The sequence below is a fragment of the Oncorhynchus keta genome, chromosome 25 (assembly GCF_023373465.1).
Source record: "Oncorhynchus keta strain PuntledgeMale-10-30-2019 chromosome 25, Oket_V2, whole genome shotgun sequence".
In the NCBI taxonomy this organism is placed as follows: domain Eukaryota; kingdom Metazoa; phylum Chordata; class Actinopteri; order Salmoniformes; family Salmonidae; genus Oncorhynchus; species Oncorhynchus keta.
Genome location: NC_068445.1, coordinates 38,651,764 through 38,675,023, shown reverse-complemented (window position 1 = coordinate 38,675,023; position 23,260 = coordinate 38,651,764). Strand labels below are relative to the sequence as shown.

Below are 23,260 nucleotides of genomic sequence, written 5' to 3'. Positions count from 1 at the left end.
ATAATCCAGTAACACCCTCCATGTAGACTATACTGTATGAGGAGATAATCCGGTAACACCCCTCCATGTAGACTATACTGTATGAGGAGATAATCCGGTAACACCCCTCCATGTAGACTATACTGTATGAGGAGATAATCCGGTAACACCCTCCATGTAGACTATACTGTATGAGGAGATAATCCGGTAACACCTCCATGTAGACTATACTGTATGAGGAGATAATCCGGTACCCGTGTAACACCCCTCCATGTAGACTATACTGTATGAGGAGATAATCCGGTAACACCCCTCCATGTAGACTATACTGTATGAGGAGATAATCCGGTAACACCCCTCCATGTAGACTATACTGTATGAGGAGATAATCCGGTAACACCCTCCATGTAGACTATACTGTATGAGGAGATAATCCGGTCCATGTAGACTATACTGTATGAGGAGATAATCCATTAACACCCTCCATTATACTGTATGAGGAGATAATCCGGTAACACCCCTCCATGTAGACTATACTGTATGAGGAGATAATCCGTAACACCCTCCATGTAGACTATACTGTATGAGGAGATAATCCGGTAACACCCCTCCATGTAGACTATACTGTATGAGGAGATAATCCGGTAACACCTCCATGTAGACTATACTGTATGAGGAGATAATCCGGTAACACCCTCCATGTAGACTATAAAACACCCTCCATGTAGACTATACTGTATGAGGAGATAATCCGGTAACACCCCTCCATGTAGACTATACTGTATGAGGAGATAATCCGTAACACCCTCCATGTAGACTATACTGTATGAGGAGAGATTTCTCCATGTAACTATACTGTATGAGGAGATAATCCTCCATGTAGACTATACTGTATGAGGAGATAATCCGGTAACACCCTCCATGTAGACTATAATGAGGAGATAATCCGGTAACACCCCTCCATGTAGACTATACTGTATGAGGAGATAATCCGGTAACACCCCTCCATGTAGACTATACTGTATGAGGAGATAATCCGGTAACACCCTCCATGTAGACTATACTGTATGAGGAGATAATCCGGTAACACCCCTCCATGTAGACTATACTGTATGAGGAGATAATCCGGTAACACCCCTCCATGTAGACTATACTGTATGAGGAGATAATCAACACCCCTCCATGTAGACTATACTGTATGAGGAGATAACCAACACCCCTCCATGTAGACTATACTGTATGAGGAGATAATCCGGTAACACCCCCTCCATGTAGACTATACTGTATGAGGAGATAATCCGGTAACACCCCTCCATGTAGACTATACTGTATGAGGAGATAATCCGGTAACACCCTCCATGTAGACTATACTGTATGAGGAGATAATCCGGTAACACCCTCCATGTAGACTATACTGTATGAGGAGATAATCCGGTAACACCCCTCCATGTAGACTATACTGTATGAGGAGATAATCCGGTAACTCCATGTAGACTATACTGTATGAGGAGATAATCCGGTAACACCCCTCCATGTAGACTATACTGTATGAGGAGATAATCCGGTAACACCCCTCCATGTAGACTATACTGTATGAGGAGATAATCCGTAACACCCCTCCATGTAGACTATACTGTATGAGGAGATAATCCGGTAACACCCTCCATGTAGACTATACTGTATGAGGAGATAATCCGGTAACACCCCTCCATGTAGACTATACTGTATGAGGAGATAATCCGGTAACACCCCTCCATGTAGACTATACTGTATGAGGAGATAATCCGTAACACCCCTCCTCCTATACTGTATGAGGAGATAATCTAACACCCCTCCACGTAGACTATACTGTATGAGGAGATAATCCGGTAACACCCCTCCATGTAGACTATACTGTATGAGGAGATAATCCGGTAACACCCCTCCATCCAGGAGATAATCCGGAACTATACTGTATGAGGAGATAATCCGGTAACACCCCTCCATGTAGACTATACTGTATGAGGAGATAATCCGGTAACACCCCTCCATGTAGACTATACTGTATGAGGAGATAATCCGGTAACACCCCTCCATGTAGACTATACTGTATGAGGAGATAATCCGGTAACACCCCTCCATGTAGACTATACTGTATGAGGAGATAATCCGGTAACACCCCTCCATGTAGACTATACTGTATGAGGAGATAATCCGGTAACACCCCTCCATGTAGACTATACTGTATGAGGAGATAATCCGGTAACACCCCTCCATGTAGACTATACTGTATGAGGAGATAATCCGGTAACACCCTCCATGTAGACTATACTGTATGAGGAGATAATCCCAACACCCTCCATGTAGACTATACTGTATGAGGAGATAATCCGGTAACACCCCTCCACGTAGACTATACTGTATGAGGAGATAATCCGGTAACACCCCTCCACGTAGACTATACTGTATGAGGATAGATAATCCGGTAACACCCCTCCACGTAGACTATACTGTATGAGGAGATAATCCGGTAACACCCCTCCAAGACTATACTGTATGAGGAGATAATCCGGTAACACCCCATGTAGACTATACTGTATGAGGAGATAATCCGGTAACACCCCTCCATGTAGACTATACTGTATGAGGAGATAATCCGGTAACACCCCTCCATGTAGACTATACTGTATGAGGAGATAATCCGGTAACACCCTCCATGTAGACTATACTGTATGAGGAGATAATCCGGTAACACCCTCCATGTAGACTATACTGTATGAGGAGATAATCCGGTAACACCCCTCCATGTAGACTATACTGTATGAGGAGATAATCCGGTAACACCCCTCCATGTAGACTATACTGTATGAGGAGATAATCCGGTAACAGACTATACTGTATGAGGAGATAATCCGGTAACACCCCTCCATGTAGACTATACTGTATGAGGAGATAATCCGGTAACACCCCTCCATGTAGACTATACTGTATGAGGAGATAATCCGGTAACACCCCTCCATGTAGACTATACTGTATGAGGAGATAATCCGGTAACACCCCTCCATGTAGACTATACTGTATGAGGAGATAATCCGGTAACACTCGTATTTAGAGACGTTTAAGTTATTTTCCTGTAACAATTGATTGTTTTCCGTTTCTTTGGATAAAAAAACAAGCCCTCAGTAGGTGAGCTTTTCCCTACTATGACGAAAGCTGGCTCAACAGCAATGTGTCTGGTGTCTTTTTTTCTATCCTGGACATGCATCAGCCAAGGAGCCCATCCATAAAAGGTTTCCAAATGGTCTGCTCGCAAAGCTTTTGCCGACATCTTTTTGTTGTTGTTGCATTATTCACAATTCACAAAGGCCTACCTGCAGTGCGCGCTCCATTCGGTTAGTGTCCATTCCCATTTTCAATGAGTACCTATTGTCTGGTTACCAAGGACGTACTTCTCCAAGCATAGTCTATTCAAATGTTTAGGCTATATCGTGCTTATTGCGAACGTGCCTCACACATACAGTACAATTTACAGGAGCTTAGTATTTTTTCTATGACGATAAGTACGATGCATAAAGGCCTTTTCTCGTCGAAGCCAATTACTAAGCCAATACTGGATGTTGTTGTTTGTCTGTTTTTTAAAAACATTTGCCATCACTCAATCCACTTGTTGTTGTAGCCGATGCTTTTCATAAACTGTAGTATCAATCCACAATGGACTATTCTGCCCCCAGACGAACTGAAGTTGAGGACAATGACTGCCAATAACCTACAGAACTTGAGACAAATGCATGCACCGTCAGCTATTGCAGTCATAATAATAGCTGCGAAAATATAACAAATATTTCTGATACAGCGCTGGACCTAAAGATCTGCCTTTTGCTCTCCCAGTGAACGTTTCTCCACTAGATGCAGACCTGAACTGATGGACAGAGGAAGCTAGACGGCGGCAGCGTAGCCTAGTGGTTAGAGCGTTGGACTAGTAACCGGAAGGTTGCGAGTTCAAACCCCCGAGCTGACAAGGTACAAATCCGTCGTTCTGCCCCTGAACAGGCAGTTAACCCACTGTTCCCAGGCCGTCATTGAAAATAAGAATATGTTCTTAACTGACTTGCCTGGTTAAATAAAGGTAAAATTTAAAAAAGATGCAGACCTGAACTGATGGACAGAGGAAGCTAGACCAACCAGCTCTCACTAGATGCAGACCTGAACTGATGGCCAGAGGAAGCTAGACCAACCAGCTCTCACTAGATCTCACTAGATGCAGACCTGAACTGATGGACAGAGGAAGCTAGACCAACCAGCTCTCACTAGATGCAGACCTGAACTGATGGACAGAGGAAGCTAGACCAACCAGCGCTCACTAGATGCAGACCTGAACTGATGGACAGAGGAAGCTAGACCAACCAGCTCTCACTAGATGCAGACCTGAACTGATGGACAGAGGAAGCTAGACCAACCAGCTCTCACTAGATGCAGACCTGAACTGATGGACAGAGGAAGCTTGACCAACCAGCTCTCACTAGATGCAGACCTGAACTGATGGACAGAGGAAGCAGACCAACCAGGTCTCACAGTCTCCCTTCAGAATGAGATGTTTATCCATGTTTCTCAGACATCAAATTTCAAGAGTTGGAGGGTTTTGATTGACCAAGAAAAATGGCTTTACCACCTCTTCTCACCCCTTCCTCCCCCCGTCTCCCCTTCCTCCCCCCGTCTCCCCTTACCTCTCCCCTTCCTCCCCCTGTCTCCCCTTCCTCCCCCCCCGCCTCCCCTTCCATCTCCCCTTCCTCCCCCTTCCTCCCCCGTCTCCCCTTACCTCTCCCCTTCCTCTCCCCTTACCTCTCCCCTTCTTCCCCCGTCTCTTCCCCCCCATCTCCCCCTTCCCCTCCCCCCCCGTCTCCCCTTCCTCCCCCTTACCTCTCCCCTTCCTCCCCCCTTACATTTCCCCTTCCTCCCTCATCTCCCCTTCCTCCCCCATCTCCCCCCGTCTCCCCTTACCTCCCCCCTTCTCCCCGTTACCTCTCCCCCCGTCTCCCCTTACCTCTCCCCTTCCTCCCCCGTCTCCCCTTCCTCCCCCGTCTCCCCTTCCTCTCCCCTTCTCCCCTTACCTCCCCCTTCCTCCCCCTCTCCCCTTCCTCCCCCTCCCCTTCCTCCCCCTCTCCCCTTCCTCCCCCCCCGTCTCCCCTTCCTCCCCCCGTCTCCCCTTACCTCTCCCCTTCCTCCCCCGTCTCCCCTTACCTCTCCCCTTCCTCCCCCCGTCTCCCCTTCCTCCCCCATCTCCCCTTCCTCCCCCCTTCTCCCCTTCCTCCCCCCCCGTCTCCCCTTCCTCCCCCTTCTCCCCTCACCTCTCCCCTTCCTCCCCCGTCTCCCCCTTCCTCCCCCTCCTCCCCTCACCTCTCCCCTTCCTCCCCCGTCTCCCTCACCTCTCCCCGTCTCCCCACCTCTCCTCCCCCCCGTCTCCCCTTCCTCCCCCCCGTTCCTCCCCTCACCTCTCCCCCTCCTCCCACCGTCTCCTCTTCCTCCCCCCGTCTCCCCTCACCTCTCCCCTTCCTCCCCCGTCTCCCCTCACCTCTCCCCTTCCTCCCCGTCTCCCCTCACCTCTCCCCTTCCTCCCCCGTCTCCCCCCCCTCCCCCTCATCTCCCCTTTCCCCCCCCGTCTCCCCTCACCTCTCCCCTTCCTCCCCCCGTCTCCCCTCCTCCCCGGTCTCCCCTTCCTCCCCCCGTCTCCCCTTACCTCTCCCCTTCCTCCCCCCTCTCCCCTTTTCCCCTTCCTCCCCCCGTCTCCCCTTACCTCTCCCCTTCCTCCCCCAGTCTCCCCTTCCTCCCCCCCCGTCTCCCCTTACCGCTCCCCTTGCTCCCCCATCTCCCCTCACCTCTCCCCTTCCTCCCCCCGTCTCCCCTTCCTCCCCCTTACCTATCCCCTTCCTCCCACCGTCTCCCTTCCTCCCCCCGTCTCCCCTTACCTCTCCCCTTCCTCCCCCTTACCTCGCCCCTTCCTCCCCCCGTCTCCCCTTACCTCTACCCTTCCTCCCCCCGTCTCCCCTCACCTCTCCCCTTCCTCCCCACCTCTCCCCTTCTGATAGAGGAAATTATGGTTGAAATGACTAATTATGTATACATTCCAATCAGAACTGACTAGTCCAAATGCTATAATGTACTGTACATGTGCATTTTCTCTCTTGCTCCCTTTCCCAATTGTATATAATGTAATCAGGAGTTTAGTAACAATGAAGGTCTGTTCCTTAGTTGATTCAGTTGTACAAATCTCCAGGTGGTGGGAACGGGCCATCTCCAGATTGTCTAGAATGTTGATTTATACTGACTGGCCTTGACTTCGTGCTGATAACGCGAAGGCTCAAGAGCTAGGGGGCCCCTCTACTTGTGAAATAGAACGTTTGGAAAACGCTGACGTCATTTTCAGTTTATAACCTGTGGAAATGTGTGTATGCATTTGGTACTTTCTTGTAAAAAACGCTGTTTACCTTTGGCTTTTAAGACTGGTCTCAATCTACTTCATGCATAATTAATGAACTTACAACTCATTAATGAATTAGAAATGAGTGCGAATTGATTTTGGCAATAAAACATACAGGAATTTAGAATTCCTCTATCACCTTCCTCCCCCAATCTCCTCTTCCTCCCCCGTCTCCTCTTACCTCTCCCCCCCCCCCTCTCCCCGTCTCCCCTCTTCTCCCTTATCTCTCCCCTCTTCCTCACCCCCTACCTCTCCCCTCTTCCTGTCCTGCCCTACCCTACCTCCTTGCCTGTGCAAATAAAATATTGATCATTTAGTTGACTGAGATGCACACCTGGGGCGGCAGGGTAGCCTAGTGGTTAGAGCGGTGGACTGGTAACGGGAAGGTTGCAAGTTCAAACCCCCGAGCTGACAAGGTCATTCTGCCCCTGAACAGGCAGTTAACCCACTGTTCCTGGGCTGTCATTGGAAATAAGAACTTGTTCTTAACTGACTTGCCTAGTAAAAAAAATCAACGGAAAGACAGATAAAGCATCCAAACGAGCGAAACAGCGCCCCTCTGTCTCCGTATGTGTAGCTCATGCATCTGATAATGTCTGGACAAAAGGAGTATGGCATGTCATACCTTTTCTGGCCAGACAGCATCAGATACATTGGCTTACATATAGTAAGACAGAGGGGCGCTGTTTCACTCGCTAATTTTAGCAGAGAGGAAGAGGAGAAGCGAGATGGCTCACTCTTGCCAAAATCTGTCCTGAATAAGACTATTTGCATTTCTATGGGCATAATATCTAGACCTAAGCTTTTTGCCTGCATTCCCACCTTGGGGACAACGACTCACATTGAAGAAAATGTGTCTTGAGTATAATTTAAAATGTTGAGACAAGACGAAGAAGATATGATTATTATTATTATAAACAGAGTAGCAGAAGAAGAAGAGGATATTATTATAAACAGAGTAGAAGAAGAAGAGGATATTATTATAAACAGAGTAGAAGAAGAAGAGGATATTATTATAAACAGAGTAGAAGAAGAAGAGGATATTATTATAAACAGAGTAGAAGAAGAAGATATTATTATTATTATAAACAGAGTAGTAGAAGAAGAAGAGGACATTATTATAAACAGAGTAGTAGAAGAAGAAGAGGACATTATTATAAACAGAGTAGTAGAAGAAGAAGATATTACTATAATTATTATAAACAGAGTAGTAGAAGAAGAAGAGGACATTATTATAAACAGAGTAGAAGAAGAAGATATTATTATTATTATAAACAGAGTAGAAGAAGAAGATATTATTATTATTATAAACAGAGTAGAAGAAGAAGATATTATTATAAACAGAGTAGTAGAAGAAGAAGAGGACATTATTATAAACAGAGTAGTAGAAGAAGAAGATATTACTATAATTATTATAAACAGAGTAGTAGAAGAAGAAGAGGACATTATTATAAACAGAGTAGTAGAAGAATAGGACATTATTATAAACAGAGTAGAAGAAGAAGATATTATTATTATTATAAACAGAGTAGAAGAAGAAGATATTATTATAAACAGAGTAGTAGAAGAAGAAGAGGACATTATTATAAACAGAGTAGTAGAAGAAGAAGATATTACTATAATTATTATAAACAGAGTAGTAGAAGAAGAAGAGGACATTATTATAAACAGAGTAGTAGAAGAATAGGACATTATTATAAACAGAGTAGAAGAAGAAGATATTATTATTATTATAAACAGAGTAGAAGAAGAAGATATTATTATAAACAGAGTAGTAGAAGAAGAAGAGGACATTATTATAAACAGAGTAGTAGAAGAAGAAGATATTACTATAATTATTATAAACAGAGTAGTAGAAGAAGAAGAGGACATTATTATAAACAGAGTAGTAGAAGAATAGGACATTATTATAAACAGAGTAGAAGAAGAAGATATTATTATTATTATAAACAGAGTAGTAGAAGAAGAAGAGGACATTATTATAAACAGAGTAGTAGAAGAAGAAGATATTACTATAATTATTATAAACAGAGTAGTAGAAGAAGAGGATATTATTATAGAAGAAGAGGATATTATTATAAACAGAGTAGAAGAAGAGGATATTATTATAAACAGAGTAGAAGAAGAAGAAGACATTATTATAAACAGAGTAGAAGAAGAAGAAGAAGAAGAGGATATTATTATTATTATAAACAGAGTAGAAGAAGAGGATATTATTATAAACAGAAGAAGAAGAGGATATTATTATTATTATAAACAGAGTAGAAGAAGAGGATATTATTATAAACAGAAGAAGAAGAGGATATTATTATTATTATAAACAGAGTAGAAGAAGAAGAAGACATTATTATAAACAGAGTAGAAGAAGAAGAAGAAGAAGAAGAGGATATTATTATTATTATAAACAGTAGAAGAAGAGGATATTATTATAAACAGAGTAGAAGAAGAAGAAGACATTATTATAAACAGAGTAGAAGAAGAAGAAGAGGATATTATTATTATTATAAACAGAGTAGAAGAAGAGGATATTATTATAAACAGAAGAAGAAGAGGATATTATTATTATTATAAACAGAGTAGAAGAAGAGGATATTATTATAAACAGAAGAAGAAGAGGATATTATTATTATTATAAACAGAGTAGAAGAAGAAGAAGAGGATATTATTATTATTATAAACAGAGTAGAAGAAGAGGATATTATTATAAACAGAAGAAGAAGAGGATATTATTATTATTATAAACAGAGTAGAAGAAGAGGATATTATTATAAACAGAAGAAGAAGAGGATATTATTATTATTATAAACAGAGTAGAAGAAGAAGAAGACATTATTATAAACAGAGTAGAAGAAGAAGAAGAGGATATTATTATTATTATAAACAGAGTAGAAGAAGAGGATATTATTATAAACAGAAGAAGAAGAGGATATTATTATTATTATAAACAGAGTAGAAGAAGAGGATATTATTATAAACAGAAGAAGAAGAGGATATTATTATTATTATAAACAGAGTAGAAGAAGAAGAAGACATTATTATAAACAGAGTAGAAGAAGAAGAAGAAGAAGAAGAGGATATTATTATTATTATAAACAGTAGAAGAAGAGGATATTATTATAAACAGAGTAGAAGAAGAAGAAGACATTATTATAAACAGAGTAGAAGAAGAAGAAGAAGAAGAAGAGGATATTATTATTATTATAAACAGTAGAAGAAGAGGATATTATTATAAACAGAGTAGAAGAAGAAGAAGACATTATTATAAACAGAGTAGAAGAAGAAGAAGAAGAAGAGGATATTATTATTATTATAAACAGTAGAAGAAGAAGAGGATATTATTATTATTATAAACAGAGTAGAAGAAGAGGATATTATTATAAACAGAGTAGAAGAAGAGGATATTATTATTATTATAAACAGAGTAGAAGAAGAGGATATTATTATAAACAGAGTAGAAGAAGAGGGTATTATTATAAACAGAGTAGAAGAAGAAGAAGATATTATTATAAACAGAGTAGAAGAAGAAGAGGACATTATTATAAACAGAGTAGTAGAAGAAGAAGAGGACATTATTATAAACAGAAGAAGAAGAGGACATTATTATAAACAGAAGAAGAAGAGGATATTATTATAAACAGAGTAGCAGAAGAAGAAGAGGATATTATTATAAACAGAGTAGTAGAAGAAGAAGAGGACATTATTATAAACAGAGTAGAAGAAGAAGATATTATTATTATTATAAACAGAGTAGTAGTAGAAGAAGATGACATTATTATAAATAGAGTAGTAGAAGAAGAAGAGGACATTATTATAAACAGAGTAGCAGAAGGATATTATTATTATTATTATTATTATAAACAGAGTAGTAGAAGAAGAAGAGGACATTATTATAAACAGAGTAGTAGAAGAAGAAGAGGACATTATTATAAACAGAGTAGTAGAAGAAGAAGAGGACATTATTATAAACAGAGTAGCAGAAGGATATTATTATTATTATTATAAACAGAGTAGTAGAAGAATAGGACATTATTATAAACAGAGTAGAAGAAGAAGATATTATTATTATTATAAACAGAGTAGTAGAAGAATATATTATTATTATTATAAACAGAGTAGTAGAAGAAGAGGACATTATTATAAACAGAGTAGAAGAAGAAGATGAGGACATTATTATAAACAGAGTAGAAGAAGAAGATGAGGACATTATTATAAACAGAGTAGAAGAAGGATATTATTATTATTATTATTATAAACAGAGTAGTAGAAGAAGAAGAGGACATTATTATAAACAGAGTAGTAGAAGAAGAAGAGGACATTATTATAAACAGAGTAGAAGAAGGATATTATTATTATTATTATTATAAACAGAGTAGTAGAAGAAGAAGAGGACATTATTATAAACAGAGTAGTAGAAGAAGAAGAGGATATTATTATAAACAGAGTAGAAGAAGAAGATGAGGACATTATTATAAACAGAGTAGCAGAAGGATATTATTATTATTATTATTATTATAAACAGAGTAGTAGAAGAAGAAGAGGACATTATTATAAACAGAGTAGTAGAAGAAGAAGAGGACATTATTATAAACAGAGTAGAAGAAGAAGAGGACATTATTATAAACAGAGTAGTAGAAGAAGATGAGGACATTATTATAAACAGAGTAGAAGAAGAAGATGAGGACATTATTATAAACAGAGTAGCAGAAGGATATTATTATTATTATTATTATAAACAGAGTAGAAGAAGAAGAAGAGGACATTATTATAAACAGAGTAGAAGAAGAAGATGAGGACATTATTATAAACAGAGTAGCAGAAGGATATTATTATTATTATTATTATAAACAGAGTAGAAGAAGAAGAAGAGGACATTATTATAAACAGAGTAGCAGAAGGATATTATTATTATTATTATTATAAACAGAGTAGTAGAAGAAGAAGAGGACATTATTATAAACAGAGTAGAAGAAGAAGATGAGGACATTATTATAAACAGAGTAGCAGAAGGATATTATTATTATAATTATTATTATAAACAGAGTAGTAGAAGAAGAAGAGGACATTATTATAAACAGAGTAGTAGAAGAAGAAGAGGACATTATTATAAACAGAGTAGCAGAAGGATATTATTATTATAATTATTATTATAAACAGAGTAGTAGAAGAAGAAGAGGACATTATTATAAACAGAGTAGTAGAAGAAGAAGAGGACATTATTATAAACAGAGTAGAAGAAGAAGAGGACATTATTATAAACAGAGTAGTAGAAGATAAGGACATTATTATAAACAGAGTAGTAGAAGGATATATTATTATTGTTGTGAACAGAGTAGCAGAAGTGTGTGAAGTGTGATAGTGTGTCTGTGTGTGAGTGTGCATCAATAAGCATGTGTGTGTTTTGTGTGTCTGTGTGTGAGTGGCATCAATAAGCATGTGTGTGTTTTGTGTGTATGTGTTGGAGTGTGCATCAATAAGCATGTGTGTGTTTTGTGTGTATGTGTTGGAGTGTGCATAGAGCCAGTGCAAAGGAGTCAGTGCAAAACAACTAAGAAAAATAAATAAATAATAAAAGGTGGTAAATTGTGCTGATACGCAGAGTAGACAACCTGCTACACTTGTGAGAAACAAGTTTCGGTTTAGTTTTGCTTTATGTGAGCAATGATCATGTGTGTGGTTTCTCTGTCCTGATGACGTGGAGGGAGCCGCCTGAGCACGCCAACCTGCTGAGTTGATACAATGTTGCACTTCACTAGCGATAGCTCAAGTCAAGACAGATAGAAAGGGAGGCAGATAGGCAGAGTAGAGAGATGAACCTGTATTTCCATCGGGATATTTTCTACGGTTTTTGTTTGTTGGTTTTAGGCCTATATATTTTACTTAGCTGACTCTAATACTACTGCATTGGCCTATAGCTATTTGTGAGTTCCATTCTCAAATGTTTTTAGCCGCACAATGGATCACGGTGTATCAATGTGTCCAGGTGTCAAAGGGTGTTGTTCTTGCATTATTTGAATTTTAACTTTTAGATTTGTATAATTTTTTAATTCAGATTTTTATAATGAACCACCTAACATTTTTTTTTAAACTTTACAAAACTAAAACGTTATTCAAATTAAACTGTCTCATAAAAATGCACATGTATAAATTGTCATAACTGGCCAACTGTTTGGTAGGATAAATTGTAAACTTCCCCAAACTATAAACTCAGGAGCTGTCTATGGTCTTCATTATAACGGCTGTTAACAATGGGTCCACCTATATAAAGATTACTGGGAGTTTATATATGGAGTGTGTGACTTTCTTTTTATAGGTAACATGATGTACAAAAAAGTTAAGATCAGCTCAAAATATTACACAAAATAGAACTGGTCAGTAGCCTGTAAAACTGACAGCATTCCCTCCCCTCTCTATCTTTCCCAGTCTATCGCTCCCCTCTCCATCTCTACCCTCTCTGGAGATAGAGAGTGGAGATAGAGAGGGGGAAATAGATAGTGGAGAGATAGAGAGGGGGAAATAGAGAGTGGAGATAGAGAGGGGGAAATAGATAGTGGAGAGATAGAGAGGGGGAAATAGAGAGTGGAGAGATAGAGAGGGGGAAATAGAGAGTGGCGAGAGAGAGAGAGAAATAGAGAGTGGAGAGATAGAGAGGGGGAAATAGAGAGTGGAGAGATAGAGAGGGGGAAATAGAGAGTGGAGAGATAGAGAGGGGGAAATAGAGAGTGGAGAGATAGAGAGGGGGAGAGAGATAGGGAGGTATAGAGAAGGGCTAGAGAGCGGGGAGATAGAGAGGGGAGAGATATAAAGCAGAGAGATGTAGAGCAGAGAGAGAGAGGGGAGAGATATAGAGGGTGTTATGATTAACTAACAGAGTGTTTCTACCCTGGAGTTGTGATTAACTAACAGAGTGTTTATAACAGAGTGTTTACTACCCTGGAGTTGTGATTAACTAACAGAGTGTTTCTACCCTGGAGTTGTGATTAACTAGCAGAGTGTTACTACCCTGGAGTTGTGATTAACTAACAGAGTGTTACTACCCTGGAGTTGTGATTAACTAACAGAGTGTTTACTACCCTGGAGTTGTGATTAACTAACATAGTGTTACTACCCTGGAGTTGTGATTAACTAACAGAGTGTTACTACCCTGGACTTGTGATTAACTAACATAGTGTTTACTACCCTGGAGTTGTGATTAACTAACAGAGTGTTTACTACCCTGGAGTTGTGATTAACTAACAGAGTGTTACTACCCTGGAGTTGTGATTAACTAACAGAGTGTTACTACCCTGGAGTTGTGATTAACTAACATAGTGTTTACTACCCTGGAGTTGTGATTAACTAACAGAGTGTTACTACCCTGGAGTTGTGATTAACTAACAAAGTGTTTATAACAGAGTGTTTACTACCCTGGAGTTGTGATTAACTAACAAAGTGTTTATAACAGAGTGTTTACTACCCTGGAGTTGTGATTAACTAACAGAGTGTTTCTACCCTGGAGTTGTGATTAACTAACAGAGTGTTACTACCCTGGAGTTGTGATTAACTAACATAGTGTTTACTACCCTGGAGTTGTGATTAACTAACATAGTGTTTACTACCCTGGAGTTGTGATTAACTAACAGAGTGTTTACTACCCTGGAGTTGTGATTAACTAACAGAGTGTTACTACCCTGGAGTTGTGATTAACTAACAGAGTGTTACTACCATGGAGTTGTGATTAACTAACAAAGTGTTTATAACAGAGTGTTTACTACCCTGGAGTTGTGATTAACTAACAGAGTGTTTCTACCCTGGAGTTGTGATTAACTAACAGAGTGTTACTACCCTGGAGTTGTGATTAACTAACATAGTGTTTACTACCCTGGAGTTGTGATTAACTAACAGAGTGTTTACTACCCTGGAGTTGTGATTAACTAACAGAGTGTTACTACCCTGGAGTTGTGATTAACTAACAGAGTGTTACTACCCTGGAGTTGTGATTAACTAACAAAGTGTTTATAACAGAGTGTTTACTACCCTGGAGTTGTGATTAACCAACAGAGTGTTTACTACATGCCACAACACATTTTGCGCGTCCATGACTACCTGTTTATCCACATACCACAACTCTTCCACTAACTGTTGCCAAACAGACCATATCAGTAACCTCGCTCTCTCTCTCGCACGCACGCACGCACACACACACACACACACACACACACACACACACACACACACACACACACACACACACACACACACACACACACACACACACACACACACACACACACACACACACACACACACACACACACACACACACACAGTATGACTCTCAGAACAAACCGACATTCACAGACCACTTCCTCTGAGAGGAAGAGTTAAAAAAGCGATAGAGAGAGAAAGTGAGACCGGAAGAGTGGGTGAGAGATTCAGTGTATGAATAAGAGACATACTGTAGGGAGGGAGAGAGTGAGGTCTTACCTGAGTCACTGCGACTCCGGTCTGGTGTTCCTCTTGTCTCTTCCTCTTTTGGTGGCTTCCTCTGTCTTCCTACTCTTTTTCTCTCCACTCCTCTGTGTCTGGTCTCTTCTCTCCACTCCTCTGTGTCTGGTCTCTTCTCTCCAGTTTTCTGTGTCTGGTCTCTTCTCTCCACTCCTCTGTGTCTGGTCTCTTCTCTCCACTCCTCTGTGTCTGGTCTCTTCTCTCCAGTCCTCTGTGTCTGGTCTCTTCTCTCCAGTCCTCTGTGTTTGGTCTCTTCTCTCCAGTCCTCTGTGTCTGGTCTGGTCTCTTCTCTCCAGTCCTCTATGTCTGGTCTGGTCTCTTCTCTCCAGTCCTCTGTGTCTGGTCTCTTCTCTCCAGTCCTCTGTGTCTGGTCTCTTCTCTCCAGTCCTCTGTGTCTGGTCTCTTCTCTCCAGTCCTCTGTGTCTGGTCTGGTCTCTCCACTCCTCTGTGTCTGGTCTCTTCTCTCCAGTCCTCTGTGTCTGGTCTCTTCTCTCCAGTCCTCTGTGTCTGGTCTCTTCTCTCCACTCCTCTGTGTCTGGTCTCTTCTCTCCAGTCCTCTGTGTCTGGTCTCTTCTTAAAGCCTCTGATAAAATCCAAGTGGTAGATGTCTCTGTTATTTGTGAGCTGCTTGTCCCGCTATGCTAAGGAGTGGTGTCTGTGAGTGTGTGTGTATGTGTGTGTGTCACGTGCGTCTCTGGTTCTGTGTCAAAAAGAGAGAATGAGTGAGAGTGTATGTGACTTTGCTTTGCGGTTGACCGAGTGAGAGAGAGCGCAAACACATAAACCCCTTGGGAAATTCCTAGTCCTGACTCCTCCTCCCCTCCTCTTCCACTCGGCCCCTCCTCCTCTCGCTCCATCAACCCCTCTCTCCCTTTCTTCTCTCTGATTTATAACAAATAACATTCTAACACCTTGAAGGAACATAGAACATAACATTCTAACACCTTGAAGGAACATAGAACATAACATTCTAACACCTTGAAGGAACATAGAACATAACATTCTAACACCTTGAAGGAACATAGAACATAACATTCTAACACCTTGAAGGAACATAGAACATAACATTCTAACACCTTGAAGGAACATAGAACATAACGTTCTAACACCTTGAAGGAACATAGAACATAACATTCTAACACCTTGAAGGAACATAGAACATAACGTTCTAACACCTTGAAGGAACATAGAACACAACGTTCTAACACCTTGAAAGAACATAGAACATAACGTTCTCACACGTTGAAGGAACATAGAACATAACGTTCTAACTCCTTGAAGGAACATAGAACATAACGTTCTAACACCTTGAAGGAACATAGAACATAACCCCCCCCCCCACTCCCCTACAATGAGGTGGTATAAATCAAGGAAAAACAACCCAAATATATTGTTTCTATTTCCCTCTCATACATACCCAGTCATCACCAGGGCTTGACATGTCCTTTGTGAAGACATCTTGAAGCATCTTACCGTAAGGTATGCGTTGGAAAATGAGGACGTGTCTTTAAAAGAAAAATGTTCTGAAGGTTTTTCTTTCCTTAATAAATAACGTTTAAACCTTTGGGGCGACGCAAGTACATCTCAGCCCTTTGTGTATTTTCCTTGATTTGTGTAAGGAATGTATTATCAGTAGTACTTATTGTAAGGATTGTATTGTAAGGAATGTATTATCAGTAGTACTTATTGTAAGGATTGTATTGTAAGGAATGTATTATCAGTAGTACTTATTGTAAGGATTGTATTGTAAGGAATGTATTATCAGTAGTACTTATTGTAAGGATTGTAGTGTAAGGAATGTATTATCAGTAGTACTTATTGTAAGGATTGTATTGTAAGGAATGTATTATCAGTAGTACTTATTGTAAGGATTGTAGTGTAAGGAATGTATTATCAGTAGTACTTATTGTAAGGATTGTATTGTAAGGAATGTATTATCAGTAGTACTTATTGTAAGGATTGTAGTGTAAGGAATGTATTATCAGTAGTACTTATTGTAAGGATTGTATTGTAAGGAATGTATTATCAGTAGTACTTATTGTAAGGATTGTAGTGTAAGGAATGTATTATCAGTAGTACTTATTGTAAGGATTGTAGTGTAAGGAATGTATTATCAGTAGTAATTATTGTAAGGATTGTAGTGTAAGGAATGTATTATCAGTAGTACTTACTGTAAGGATTGTAGTGTAAGGAATGTATTATCAGTAGTACTTATTGTAAGGATTGTAGTGTAAGGAATGTATTATCAGTAGTACTTATTGTAAGGATTGTATTGTAAGGAATGTATTATCAGTAGTACTTATTGTAAGGATTGTAGTGTAAGGAATGTATTATCAGTAGTACTTATTGTAAGGATTGTAGTGTAAGGAATGTATTATCAGTAGTACTTATTGTAAGGATTGTAGTGTAAGGAATGTATTATCAGTAGTACTTATTGTAAGGATTGTATTGTAAGGAATGTATTATCAGTAGTACTTATTGTAAGGATTGTATTGTAAGGAATGTATTATCAGTAGTACTTATTGTAAGGATTGTAGTGTAAGGAATGTATTATCAGTAGTACTTATTGTAAGGATTGTAGTGTAAGGAATGTATTATCAGTAGTACTTATTGTAAGGATTGTAGTGTAAGGAATGTATTATCAGTAGTACTTATTGTAAGGATTGTATTGTAAGGAATGTATTATCAGTAGTACTTATTGTAAGGATTGTATTGTAAGGAATGTATTATCAGTAGTACTTATTGTAAGGATTGTAGTGTAAGGAATGTATTATCAGTAGTAATTATTGTAAGGATTGTAGTATAAGGAATGTATTATCAGTAGTAATTATTGTAGAATAGATGAACGCAGAAAAAACACTGAGTCCACCTCACATTACAATGAGACATCACCAATGTACTTTTTGAAATGCTAAAGTTTATACAGACAACTGAGTGTACAAAACATTAGGAACATCTTCTCTTTCCATAGACTGACCAGGTGAATCCAGGTGAAAGCTGATCCCTTATTGATGTCACCAGTGCAGTTGAATTCCGCTACAAGACCATGGTGCTAGCCTACGGGCTGTGAGATCAGTACCTCCAGGCTCTGATCAGGCCCTACAAAACAAGGGCACTGCGTTCATCCACCTCTGGCCTGCTCGCCTCCCTACCACTGAGGAAGTACAGTTCCCGCTCAGCCCAGTCAAAACTGTTCTTCTGGCCCCCAATGGTGGAACAAACTCCCTCACGAAGGACAGCGGAGTCAATCACCACCTTCCGGAGACACCTGAAACCCCACCTCTTCAAGGAATACCTAGGATAGGGTAAGTAAGGGTAAGTAATCCTTCTCACCCCCCTTCTCCCCCAACAAGATTTAGATGCAAGTGGCTGTTCCACTGGTTGTCATAAGGTGTATGCACCAATTTGTAAGTCGCTCTGGATAAGAGCGTCTGCTAAATGACTTAAATGTAATGTAAATGTAAGGGGAGGAGACAGGTTGAAGAAGAATGTTAAAGCTGTGAGACAATTGAGACATGTATTGTGTATGTGTGCCATTCATAGTGTGAATGGGCCAGACAAAAGATTTAACATGGTCCAGCATTCCCGTGGAACGCTTTCAACACCTTGTCCTGACGAATTGAGGCTGTTCTGAGGGCAAAAGGGGGTTGCAAGTCAATAGTAGGAAGGTGTTCCTAATGTTTTGTACACTCAGTGGACTCTATTAGAACTTGTCGTCAGGAATTTGTCTAGAATAGAACTATAAGATGAATCAAAATGTGGTTGGTTGGCAGTTGGTACCTGGGACACGAACAGTACATATAAACTGTATGTGTTCAGCGTAAGTCTGACTTGGATTAAATCATTGTCTTAAAATAGCCTTATTACTATAATTTTATATGATCAAATATATTATATTATATTATATGTATATATTATATTATATTATATGTATATATTATATGTAAAAGTACAAGCATGGATGAAACAAGCTATGTAATACAACAAAGCTCTTCAAGAGACCAATCTAACCATGAAACCTTGAGAAAAGACCTTGTATTGGAAGGGTCTCGTCAGAGCTGTTAGTGTTCAGTTCACAGTGTTCAGCTTTATTCCCATAATCTACTCTATAATATATAATATATGCCATTTAGCAGACGCTTTTATCCAAAGCGACTTACAGTCATGTGTGCATACATTCTACGTATGGGTGGTCCCGGGAATTGAACCCACTACCCTGGCGTTACAAGCGCCATGCTCTACCAACTGAGCTACAGAAGGACCTCTAGATCCAGATACTGTACATACCACATATAATACACCCCATTTAGTGAATAGTCCCAATACTGAATCTGAAATGACTGGAGACAGAGGAGTGGAGGATATGAAGATGAGGGAAGTGGGATATGGAAAATATAGACCCCCTGCTATTCAAACATATCCAGAAATAATCCCCCTTCCCCACCTCCTCCCAACCCCGATACCCACTTTATTTGCTGCATATGCCCTTTTCAACAGTTATATTAGTCTCCATCTCTATGTTTGTGCTCTGTGCTTGCTCTCTCTCCCTCTCTCTGTGGGGGGTAGGTAGATAGATTTTCTGCCCCCCTGTCGAGGTTCTCTGTGGGGGGTGCACTTCACCGAGCAATCCTGCTCCCCTCCTAAACCCCTGGGACCCTCATCCCCCTTTCCACTTCTTCCTCTCGTCCCTCGTTCAGCTCATCCTCCCTCCCTCTGATCCCCCTCTGTCCCCCCCGCTCCCCTCGCTTCCTCCCCCGTTAGTTTATCATCTTATTCCCCTGTGTTCATGTCCTTGTGATGCTCCAGCTAACTACAGCTCTGATCCCCCTCTGTCCCCCCCCTCCCCTCGCTTCCTCCCCCGTTAGTTTATCATCTTATTCCCCTGTGTTCATGTCCTTGTGATGCTCCAGCTAACTACAGCTCTGATCCCCCTCTGTCCCCCCCCCTCGCTTCCTCCCCGTTAGTTTATCATCTTATTCCCCTGTGTTCATGTCCTTGTGATGCTCCAGCTAACTACAGCTCTGATCCCCCTCTGTCCCCCCGCTCCCCTCGCTTCCTCCCCCGTTAGTTTATCATCTTATTCCCCTGTGTTCATGTCCTTGTGATGCTCCAGCTAACTACAGCTCTGATCCCCCTCTGTCCCCCCCGCTCCCCTCGCTTCCTCCCCCGTTAGTTTATCATCTTATTCCCCTGTGTTCATGTCCTTGTGATGCTCCAGCTAACTACAGCTCTGATCCCCCTCTGTCCCCCCGCTCCCCTCGCTTCCTCCCCCGTTAGTTTATCATCTTATTCCCCTGTGTTCATGTCCTTGTGATGCTCCAGCTAACTACAGCTCTGATCCCCCTCTGTCCCCCGCTCCCCTCGCTTCCTCCCCCGTTAGTTTATCATCTTATTCCCCTGTGTTCATGTCCTTGTGATGCTCCAGCTAACTACAGCTCTGATCCCCCTCTGTCCCCCCGCTCCCCTCGCTTCCTCCCCCGTTAGTTTATCATCTTATTCCCCTGTGTTCATGTCCTTGTGATGCTCCAGCTAACTACAGCTCTGATCCCCCTCTGTCCCCCCGCTCCCCTCGCTTCCTCCCCCATTAGTTTATCATCTTATTCCCCTGTGTTCATGTCCTTGTGATGCTCCAGCTAACTACAGCTCTGATCCCCCTCTGTCCCCCCGCTCCCCTCGCTTCCTCCCCCGTTAGTTTATCATCTTATTCCCCTGTGTTCATGTCCTTGTGATGCTCCAGCTAACTACAGCTCTGATCCCCTCTGTCCCCCCCGCTCCCCTCGCTTCCTCCCCGTTAGTTTATCATCTTATTCCCCTGTGTTCATGTCCTTGTGATGCTCCAGCTAACTACAGCTCTGATCCCCCTCTGTCCCCCTCCCCTCGCTTCCTCCCCCGTTAGTTTATCATCTTATTCCCTGTGTTCATGTCTTTGTGATGCTCCAGCTAACTACAGCTCTGATCCCCTCTGTCCCCCCCTCCCCTCGCTTCCTCCCCCGTTAGTTTATCATCTTATTCCCCTGTGTTCATGTCCTTGTGATGCTCCAGCTAACTACAGCTCTGATCCCCCTCTGTCCCCCGCTCCCCTCGCTTCCTCCCCCGTTAGTTTATCATCTTATTCCCCTGTGTTCATGTCCTTGTGATGCTCCAGCTAACTACAGCTCTGATCCCCCTCTGTCCCCCCTCCCCTCGCTTCCTCCCCCGTTAGTTTATCATCTTATTCCCCTGTGTTCATGTCCTTGTGATGCTCCAGCTAACTACAGCTCTGATCCCCCTCTGTCCCCCCCTCCCCTCGCTTCCTCCCCCGTTAGTTTATCATCTTATTCCCCTGTGTTCATGTCCTTGTGATGCTCCAGCTAACTACAGCTCTGATCCCCCTCTGTCCCCCCCCTCCCCTCGCTTCCTCCCCATTAGTTTATCATCTTATTCCCCTGTGTTCATGTCCTTGTGATGCTCCAGCTAACTACAGCTCTGATCCCCCTCTGTCCCCCCCTCCCCTCGCTTCCTCCCCGTTAGTTTATCATCTTATTCCCCTGTGTTCATGTCCTTGTGATGCTCCAGCTAACTACAGCTCTGATCCCCCTCTGTCCCCCCTCCCCTCGCTTCCTCCCCCATTAGTTTATCATCTTATTCCCTGTGTTCATGTCCTTGTGATGCTCCAGCTAACTACAGCTCTGATCCCCCTCTGTCCCCCCTCCCCTCCTTCCTCCCCGTTAGTTTATCATCTTATTCCCCTGTGTTCATGTCCTTGTGATGCTCCAGCTAACTACAGCTCTGATCCCCCTCTGTCCCCCCCCTCCCCTCGCTTCCTCCCCCGTTAGTTTATCATCTTATTCCCTGTGTTCATGTCCTTGTGATGCTCCAGCTAACTACAGCTCTGATCCCCCTCTGTCCCCCTCCCCTCGCTTCCTCCCCCGTTAGTTTATCATCTTATTCCCCTGTGTTCATGTCCTTGTGATGCTCCAGCTAACTACAGCTCTGATCCCCCTCTGTCCCCCGCTCCCCTCTCTTCCTCCCCCGTTAGTTTATCATCTTATTCCCCTGTGTTCATGTCCTTGTGATGCTCCAGCTAACTACAGCTCTGATCCCCCTCTGTCCCCCTCCCCTCGCTTCCTCCCCCATTAGTTTATCATCTTATTCCCTGTGTTCATGTCCTTGTGATGCTCCAGCTAACTACAGCTCTGATCCCCTCTGTCCCCCGCTCCCCTCGCTTCCTCCCCCGTTAGTTTATCATCTTATTCCCCTGTGTTCATGTCCTTGTGATGCTCCAGCTAACTACAGCTCTGATCCCCCTCTGTCCCCCCCTCCCCTCGCTTCCTCCCCGTTAGTTTATCATCTTATTCCCCTGTGTTCATGTCCTTGTGATGCTCCAGCTAACTACAGCTCTGATCCCCCTCTGTCCCCCTCCCTCTCTTCCTCCCATTAGTTTATCATCTTATTCCCTGTGTTCATGTCCTTGTGATGCTCCAGCTAACTACAGCTCTGATCCCCTCTGTCCCCCCCTCCCCTCGCTTCCTCCCCGTTAGTTTGTCATCTTATTCCCCTGTGTTCATGTCCTTGTGATGCTCCAGCTAACTACAGCTCTGATCCCCCTCTGTCCCCCTCCCCTCCTTCCTCCCCCGTTAGTTTATCATCTTATTCCCTGTGTTCATGTCCTTGTGATGCTCCAGCTAACTACAGCTCTGATCCCCCTCTGTCCCCCCCCCCTCGCTTCCTCCCCCGTTAGTTTATCATCTTATTCCCCTGTGTTCATGTCCTTGTGATGCTCCAGCTAACTACAGCTCTGATCCCCCTCTGTCCCCCCGCTCCCCTCGCTTCCTCCCCAACTTAGTTTATCATCTTATTCCCCTGTGTTCATGTCCTTGTGATGCTCCAGCTAACTACAGCTCTGATCCCCCCCATCTTTCCCCCGCTCCCTCCTTCCTCCCCCGTTAGTTTATCATCTTATTCCCCTGTGTTCATGTCCTTGTGATGCTCCAGCTAACTACAGCTCTGATCCCCCTCTGTCCCCCTCCTCCTCCTCCTCCCCTTAGTTTATCATCTTATTCCCCTGTGTTCTTCCTTGTTGTCTTTCAGCTAACTACAGCTCTGATCCCCCTCTGTCCCCCCGCTCCCCTCATTAGTTTATCATCTATTCCCCTGTGTTCATGTCCTTGTGATGCTCCAGCTAACTACAGCTCTGATCCCCTCTGTCCCCCGCTCCCCTCTCTTCCTCCCCCGTTAGTTTATCATCTTATTCCCCTGTGTTCATGTCCTTGTGATGCTCCAGCTAACTACAGCTCTGATCCCCCTCTGTCCCCCCTCCCTCGCTTCCTCCCCATTAGTTTATCATCTTATTCCCCTGTGTTC

General features: G+C 42.2%; 2 protein-coding genes across 2 annotated transcripts in view; one reads left to right on the top strand and one right to left on the bottom strand.

Moving 5' to 3' along the window:
* LOC118357971 (heparan sulfate glucosamine 3-O-sulfotransferase 1-like) overlaps window positions 1–15,677 on the bottom strand; it is a 32,061-nt gene extending 16,384 nt beyond the window's left edge. The window contains exon 1 of the mRNA XM_052479285.1: window positions 14,897–15,677. The gene's annotated coding sequence lies outside the window, so the exon portion shown is untranslated. The remainder of the gene's footprint in view (window positions 1–14,896) is intronic.
* LOC127911900 (uncharacterized) overlaps window positions 1–22,944 on the top strand; it is a 25,824-nt gene extending 2,880 nt beyond the window's left edge. The window contains exons 2-12 of the mRNA XM_052479948.1: window positions 19,724–19,777; window positions 19,927–19,980; window positions 20,136–20,189; window positions 20,343–20,396; window positions 20,551–20,604; window positions 20,758–20,808; window positions 21,674–21,727; window positions 21,878–21,930; window positions 22,081–22,132; window positions 22,582–22,632; window positions 22,892–22,944. Coding sequence (XP_052335908.1) covers window positions 19,724–19,777; window positions 19,927–19,980; window positions 20,136–20,189; window positions 20,343–20,396; window positions 20,551–20,604; window positions 20,758–20,808; window positions 21,674–21,727; window positions 21,878–21,930; window positions 22,081–22,132; window positions 22,582–22,632; window positions 22,892–22,944 — 584 coding nt within the window. The remainder of the gene's footprint in view (window positions 1–19,723; window positions 19,778–19,926; window positions 19,981–20,135; window positions 20,190–20,342; window positions 20,397–20,550; window positions 20,605–20,757; window positions 20,809–21,673; window positions 21,728–21,877; window positions 21,931–22,080; window positions 22,133–22,581; window positions 22,633–22,891) is intronic.
* The last annotated feature ends 316 nt before the right edge of the window (window positions 22,945–23,260 follow it).